The following is an 8620-nucleotide window of genomic DNA, read 5'->3' on the forward strand; positions in this document are numbered from 1 at the left end:
TAATATTTAAAATTAAAATCAATTTTTACTTTCTACATTATTATTTTACGTTGCTATTAAAAATGCATGCTTAATCAAATTAATTCTTTTCAACGTAGTAAAATTATTACAACTTGTGAAACTACAACTCAAAGAGTCAAATAAGTGTTTAAAGATTAACTTTATTTCGTGAAAATTTAAAATAAAAAATCTGGTGTCTCATTACCTTTATATATATTTTTATCAATTTCAAAATGTAAAATTTCTTTCAAATGGATAAACCGACAATTTCAGAATTCTATAATGAGATGGAAGATGTAAATGTACATATTCTAACTAGCAGACGCATAAATTCTCCTCTTAAAAGTTCAATCATTACATTCAATTAAAATTCAAAATTGAATGTTTAAATCATATGACCGGTATTTTTCATTTCTATAAATAGCATATATGCTTAATTCATTTTTCAATAGATACTTCTCAAATATCCACTCTCCAAATATACAACTTTATATATTTGTTCAGATTTCTAAAAATCATTTTACTTAACTACATATAATTTATGTTTTAATCTTTCAAAAAATCATATATTCATAAATTTTTTTGTTTCCTATTAGAATTATTTTTCTTTACAAAATATTTAATGAAAGGTTCAAGTGCATCACACAAAAACAATGGTGAGGGGAAGGTGAAAAATCCCGATATCACTAGGGAGAAAAATCGCTTTTTACTTCGCGTATTCAATGAAGTAATAAGGTAGTTAATTGCCGAAGTATATGGACGTGAAGTAATAGATGTATCTTTTACTTCGCATAATAACCGAAGTTGTATGTTTGAAAATACTGAAGTTTTAGGCCGGTTTTCCTTCGAAAACCGGTCCAGAATTGTACCGGTGGCGAAGTAAGAAATGTGTTTTACTTCATCGATTATTGTAAATAATGAAGTAATATATTATATATAACTTCGTCTTAATTATTATTTAGCGAAGTAGTTTATAATATTTTACTTCATTATTAACAATAATCGACGAAGTAATTTATCTAAAAGACTTCGTAGTTATGTATTTTGATGAGGTAATAGACACAAAAAACTTCACAATTTATCATATTTGTCGAAGTAAATATTATCTATAACTTCAGTATTTATCCTATTTGTTGAAGTATTTTATATTATGTTACTTCACAAATTGCATTTAGTGACGAAGTAAGTGGTTCGAAAGACTTCAGTAATTTGTGTTTTGGTGAAGTAATTGCGCAAAACAACTTCGTTTTTACAGAACAATGTTGAAGTAAATTAATTCTATCACTTCGTCTGATTTCTTATTGACGAAGTATTTAATATTATGTTACTTCACAATTTTCAAATAACAACGAAGTAATTTACCTATTACACTTCATTATTTTTTATTTTGATGAAGTAATTGTTAAAAAAAGACTTCGCAATATATGACTTAATACACTAATATAATTAGTGTATTAATAAATTACATTAATATATGACTTAATACACTAATATAATTAGTGTATTAAAAAAAGACTTCGCAATATATGACTTCACAATATATGACTTAATACACTAATATGATTAATATCCACGAATCCACAATTACATATTCATCAATCCACAAGTAACCCAAAAAATGTATCCACAAAACCAAAAGTATATCCAAAAATCCACAATGACAAACAAAATATTTATCCCAACATACACCATCCATCTAAGCACCTACATAGGAGTAAACAAATTCACTCCATTCACTTCTGACATCGTCATATTGACATTGGGTGTAATATTGATTCTTGATGCATCCTGCAAACTGAAATTTGAAAAAGAAAATACATTAGATTCTTCTATTTCAAATAAAAATTGACTAGATATAAAATATATCAGTACTGGTAGAGGCATGTTTCATTTGAAAGTACGAACTTATTTCATTTGCATCTTGAAATAACACCGGATAAAAATTCATTACAGATTACCCCAATTGCATGAAGACAATTGCACTTACTAAACCAAAAACACACCCCATTTCTTGACAAGACAAGCCTTCATGTAAGGCCCGAGATTTTATTACTGTAATCTGAGATTAATCTGAAATGATTTATTTATTCAATCGAGATGATTATAAACGGAACAGATCAGACCGGGAGAACCGAAAGAAGATTTGACATGAAGTACAAGAAGAGTCCTCGCGCACGATAGGTATCGGCGCACATGCGCGAGATAAGGCGCGCATATGCGCGACCCGTCCAGAAACTTTGGCGCATATGCGCGAGATGAAGCGCGCATATGCGCGAGTGGTTAAAAGCCGAGACCCGTAGGTCTCGTGCATATGCGCGGATTGTGTCGCGCATATGCGCGAGACGTGTTATGTTAAGGAGTGAGCCACTTGCCTTGCATGCACGAGATATGTATGTATATATAAATACAATAACTGTCTTCTTCAGTAAAAAGGAAAAAGAAAGAAAGGCTCCGAGGAATGCTTCACGTGAGATTTTAGAATTCGATTTACGAGAAATCCGCCCGTCTGATTTTGAATCCGACTTCAGTACTGTGTTCCTATCGACGCAGGCTACAACTGGACATAAGTTTTGTTACGTTTAGACATGATTTGAATTTATGATATTGTCAGAATTGAATACGAATCAGATATGATGTTTCTGCTACAGTAGACATTGTATAATTGAAGTCAGATTAAAGAATAGACTGGTTATACAATTATTATGAATTTCAGAGTTGATTTAGTTGAGATTCTATATCAGAGTTGTGTTATTATTCAGATTATGAATTGTACTGATACTGATTATGAATTCTGATATTATATCTGTGATGTTGAGATTGACGGGGTTATCAAGACTGTATTATTATACCGTCGAAACATCAGTTGATTGATATTGATCAGATTCAGTATTGATTGAGATTGTATTGTTATGTCATTGACATTAATCAGATTGTGTTTGATTTGAGTATTGATCAGAACAGGTTTTGAACTGAGTTATATACTGATATTGTATTTATGGGATTGTCATTGCCAGACTGGGTATGGACAGATTGGAATACGAGACTTCGTCTTCATCAGACCGAGAAGAGAAAGGTATAAATTGATGTTAATTGGGAGATCGACTTGAGTTAGATTTAACTCGAGTTTCCCTAAACCACATACTTGTATGGTATTGTTTTTATACCTTTATATTTTAATGATTATGTTTATTCTATTGAATTAGAAGTAGAAAGCAGAGAGCTATTGAGTGAGAGTCACTGACAGAGGGGTTAGATTTTGACAGTATAGTCACTGACCCATTGCACATTGTCAGACTAGGCTTAGTCTTGGTAGATACGCCAAGGCACTGGACGTTTGGTGTATCGATATGCTTAAGATACAGACATTGTTCTTATTGTAGATTATTCGATACAGCTAGACCAAAGTCCAGAAATAAAAGCGTACCGCCACCGCGACTGGTAGTAGTAGGTGGGAGACTTGTTACGTTCTTATTCACCGGGGTCCCTAGATTAGAATGAGAGATATATCGAGACTAGAACTTGATTACAGAGTTGTATTGATTATGTTTCGTAGATTACGATTCAGATATTATTTACAGATTGGTATTGATACATGTTGTTTGATTATGCTACATGTGATAAGATATAATTCATGCTTTTATGTTAATTCAGTTAACTGCATGTATACATTATTTATACTGGGATTTATTCTCACCGGAGTTATCCGGCTGTTGTCTTGTTTGTATGTGTGCATGACAACAGGTGGGACAGGATCGGGGTCAAGAAGACGATGAGAGGAGACAGATTAGAGTGGTGATTCCGGACTGATTGTAGACTTGGTTTAACATTTGGAATCTAGTAGTTGAACCTTAGTCTAGTGTCATGATTATTGTACATTACTGTACTTCTATACTGAGATGTATATTAGTAAATTCCATTACGTTCCGCACTTACCTTTTAAAAAGAAAAATTTTTAGACCCTGTTTATCTTAATTGATAATTAAATCCCAAAGATGATTAAGAAGATGATTAGCGTCCGAGTCCCCACACTTCATTTCTCACGACATTGCACACATCTGTTCCTCATTCAAACCCACCAATATAAACCTTAACCAGAAAAACAAAACAAACACCACCGCATCCAAATCACACAAAATTTACACTTCCAACAGACAAATCAAAATTAGCTTAACTCAATCAATTCAACAACAAGACACAAGCAAAACAAGATTTTAACAAAATGGGAAGTGCCTGATTAATAAAAAATGCACCGAGGAGAAACTCGATCAAAATAATTATTAATAGAGTAGTAATCAGGTACCGTAATAGAAGAACCCTAGCTTTTGTGCTAAAATAAACAGATACAGCAAATACTAACTAAATCCCACAATTTATGCGGTCGAGAATGAGCTAACAAATCCAAAACCAACAAAAAGAAAACAAATTTGAAGAGAAGTACACTAATATGAGATCTATTGCGCCTCTTTTTTGTAGTATGCTCGTGGGATTTATGAAAGATCAAAGAACTAAAGCTGAATTTGAGTTCGCTGCTTAATTTGAAGATGAGAAAAATGTAAGAGGGAACCAATGTTAAGTACCAATCCGATATGAGGGAACCAATGTTAAGTACCAGTCAATTCTTTCAAGATGGTTAGTTGCATTTACATTTGCGTGAGGACAGATATAGACCAAAAAAACAGGAAAAGACAAAACCAGATCACCTTAAACTCCAACAAAATCTGAAGCAACCCAACTTCTTGTTTCAAGAAGAAAAATCAACTTAAAAGTAAGAACATATTGAATTTGTGCCACTTGGAAATGATACAAGAATTTTGAAAAAAAGACAACACTTACAGGAACAAAATTTCCTCTTTTTTTATCACTAATATAAAATATATCACAATGACAACAATTCATCTCAAGCAATTATCTCAACAATAAAATATATCCCAATGGCAACACATTATCTCAACAATAAAATATATCCCAATGGCAACACATTATCTCAAAAATAAAATATATCTTAATGACAACAATTCATCTCAGTCAATCAACAAATTTATCCCAAGAAGAAACTCGCCATCTTCTCCAAGTGTGGATCATCGCAATCGACTATCTCTTTCATGTACCTCATGACACAATACCCACACTCAACCGAACCACTTTGTTTCAGATTACCCTATAATGGAATTGAAAAGTTAATGCAACAATCACAATCTAATTAATAACCACTACCAATTCATGTACTCATAAATAAGTACGATACATACCGTCAATACTTTAAAATCTGGCCCTTTAGAAATACCCTTGGAGGCATTGTACATCTTCACCCCACTACATTTTAAATAGTAAGAAGTTAAATTTTTGCATATTTATAAGTTAATGTATTCAAAATCAACATAAGCTACTACTTACTTTGTCATAATAGTTTTCCATGTATCATCTCGATTCCTGTTAGACGTAGAATCCAATAAATATATCATATTCTTATCTTCGTTGACGATTGTCAAGATCCAATGGTACCTGAAAAAATGAAATTACAGCATTGACTACCACGAAGTAGAAATCTATAAATAACTAAATTCTTACCCAGTGTTGTATGGGATGAGGCAGATGCTATCTCTACATACTGCTTCCAACTGGTCAGCAATATGTTGTGATAAGTCACGACCATCTGTGCCAATCGGGCATGTAGGTATATTACCGGGATCCACAAACGAAAAATAATCAGCCTTGTCTTTTTTCTTCAAATCTTTGTAGAGGTGACTGCATGATATAGATGCACAAATATACCGTTTAGAAAATTTTCAAAATATGAACAAGTACCACAAAAAATATTATATAAATGCACAAATATTGTAAGTTAGACATTATATATACCCCATGTAAACTAAAGTTTGTCTGGCACCTATCTCCCTCATCTCCATAAAGCGTACGATATCTTCTCTTAGCAACCGTATGCTTTTAGGACGTCCAAACATAGCGTCCTCAAACTCAATGCATATGGTATCCGATTCATTCAGCAATCGAACAATATGAGAGTAGATATACTTGCACGACATGGGTAATGTTTTCTCAATTTCTTTGAAATTGTCGCGCTGACCAGGAACATCCGCAAGCACAAATGATTGAGGTTTCCCCTTCCTCTACAATTTAAAATATTATTCATACAAGTATTTTAAAGTAAAACATTGTTCGAGCAACATATCTGACAGTTGCAAACACAAAGTCAAATGAAAACCGAAAGTACCTTTGTCGTTGGAAAAATAACCAACTCTTTAGGCCAACCAACAATGACACCAACAGCATCATTGATGATTGTTGGTCCAAACTTAATTGGGATCGGAAGCTGTGCTTTTTCATCTAAGACAACATCAATAGATACCTTGAAGTTCTCTTCCCCAAGTGGAACATGGTGAATCATAACATTTGGACCTCCTTCTGATATTATTGTGCCATAAGCCACCACGTTTTCGCGTTCTTTTACAGCCAGGTGACATTTTTTCCCCTTTCAAGAACAAAAAGACATGATATATTTTTATATGGAGGTGAATATAATTTAATTGACATCAAAATTCAGAGACATACAACCTTCGTATTTGAAGTGCCGCAATCATAAACTTCTTGCACATCATCTGACAATTTTGAGTTTTTCACTCCTTGGAACTTGTTTGATGCTACAGTCTCAGAAGATCGATCATTGATTAATGGAATCACAGAAGCAAGTTGAGACCTCAGCATCTCCAATTCAGCTTTCAAACTTTTAGTCTCCTCCGATTGTGCTTTTACATTTTCAATCACAGCTTTTGAGATTGTTTCTCTATTCTTTCTTGGAGTTTTAAAGTATACTTGTGGTTTTACGAAACCTCCCATACCTCGAACCATTCCATAGTGTTCTTGGCTTCCTAAGGCAGCGGTTAACACGTCATTCATTCCAGAAGATTTGAACTCTCCTTTGCCTTTCTTTTCCAACAATTCATCCTACAATTGGAGACATGACAAATCAATTCACAATCTACAATGTTATTTATCTAGGCAATATGGCGATTGAATAAAACTAAACATTTACAATTTTTTCAGCTACTTCTGATGTCTCCGAACATGTTATGTTGCCAGATTTGTCTTCTCAAGCTTTACGCCAAAGCACAGATCTATCAACTTCCTCATCTTCAGCAACCAATTTTTTGTTCCGCTACAATTTCAAAACTCATATGTTTAATAACATGAAGAACATGCTAAAAATTACAAATATATTGCTCTGTTTCTTACCAGTTCAGCCTCCAAGCCGATGTAACCCTTGCGAGACATTCTGTGGTGATATTTACAATGCATGGTCCGTTGTTTTTGTTTCTTCTTTACTATCTTCCAAATTATTGTCCTTTGCATTCTTTCTCTTTTTACCTTTCACAATAATCTTCTTTCCGAAAACACATCTTATTTCAGAAAGCTTGTCAAACAAAGCAACCCTAGATAATGGTAAAGATGATTCTCCATGTTCTTCCATACCATCGAACTCTTTCATTTGCCTCCGATATGGATGAAACCGTGGTAAGAATCGTCTATGACCAACAAATGACATTTTCTTCCCATTTTCCAAATGCTTTGCACAAGTATCTTCTTTGCATACTGGGCATGCATAATAACCATGTGTAGTACATCCACTAAGGTTACCATAGGTTGGAAAGTCATTGATGGTCCATAGTAAGACTGCTTTAAGAGTGAAAAATTGTCTTCGATAAGCATCATAGACACCATCAACTCCATCCCACAATCGTTGCAAATCTTCAACTAACACATCAAGATAGACATCTATATCGTTTCCTGGCTGTTTAGGCTCTGAAATGAGCATAGTTAGCATGATGAATTTTCTCTTCATACACATGTTTGGAGGCAGATTATAGGTGACCAACATAATTGGTCAAGAACTGTACCGACTACTAAGGTTGCTATAAGGATTAATGCCATCAGCTGCAAGTGCAAGGCGAAGATTTCTTGGTTCACTTTCAAAGTCGGGCCACATATGTAGAACCCGTAAATCAGTCTACGTATAAGCCATGCATAATTCTAGATTTTTAAATTTAATTGACTTCATTGCATGATTATTTTAAATGCATTTCTTTGAAGTTAATTATTTTATTATTTCAGTCCAGTAGTTTGATTTTTAGCATTTCAGTTATTTCAGTGAGGCCGGACTGGAGTTGGAGTTTTGAGATAGAATTTAAGATCCAGAAAATATTTCCAGAAGTTAATTTAGCTAGCAAGTAAGTTCATTTAAGTTAGAAAGAGAGGTTTGAGGATTTAATTTAATTATTTGAGGTGATTAAGAAATAAGCTCATTTAAGTTGCATAATTAAGGGGTTAGCTCACTAAATTAATTAAAGGATTAGTAAGACTTTTAAGGGTTATTAAATTACTAGATAATCAATTTCCCCCTACCATTTATCATGCATGTTTCGGCCACCCCTTGCCTAGACCACACATTTCCAACTCATCAACTTTGACCAATTCTTTGCATGTAATTAGTAGGATAATTCTAGGATTTTTGGGAGCACAATTTAATTAATTAATGGGCACATCCTAGTCTAGATATCAAGGGAGGAAATCGGCCACTACCTCCTAGAAACATCCACCAACTCATTTG

At 33.5% G+C, this 8620-nt stretch overlaps 1 protein-coding gene and 1 long non-coding RNA gene across 2 annotated transcripts; both read right to left on the reverse strand.

Annotated features, from left to right (window-relative positions):
- Positions 1-1534: 1534 nt before the first annotated feature.
- On the reverse strand, positions 1535-5313 carry LOC142525551 (uncharacterized). The gene is made up of 3 exons (XR_012815094.1): positions 5250-5313; positions 5060-5158; positions 1535-1795 (listed from the first exon to the last, which is right to left on the reverse strand). It is a non-coding gene; the product is annotated as an uncharacterized LOC142525551 (long non-coding RNA).
- A 236-nt stretch (positions 5314-5549) lies between these two features.
- Positions 5550-6834, reverse strand: LOC142525092 (uncharacterized). The gene is made up of 4 exons (XM_075629261.1): positions 6312-6834; positions 6230-6270; positions 5860-6125; positions 5550-5745 (listed from the first exon to the last, which is right to left on the reverse strand). Exons 1-4 carry the CDS (start codon positions 6340-6342, stop codon positions 5565-5567), a joined length of 519 nt encoding a protein of 172 aa, XP_075485376.1. The 5' UTR covers positions 6343-6834; the 3' UTR covers positions 5550-5564.
- Between the last annotated feature and the right edge of the window lie 1786 nt (positions 6835-8620).

Source organism: Primulina tabacum, chromosome 14, assembly GCF_025594145.1.
Source record: "Primulina tabacum isolate GXHZ01 chromosome 14, ASM2559414v2, whole genome shotgun sequence".
NCBI lineage: Eukaryota > Viridiplantae > Streptophyta > Magnoliopsida > Lamiales > Gesneriaceae > Primulina > Primulina tabacum.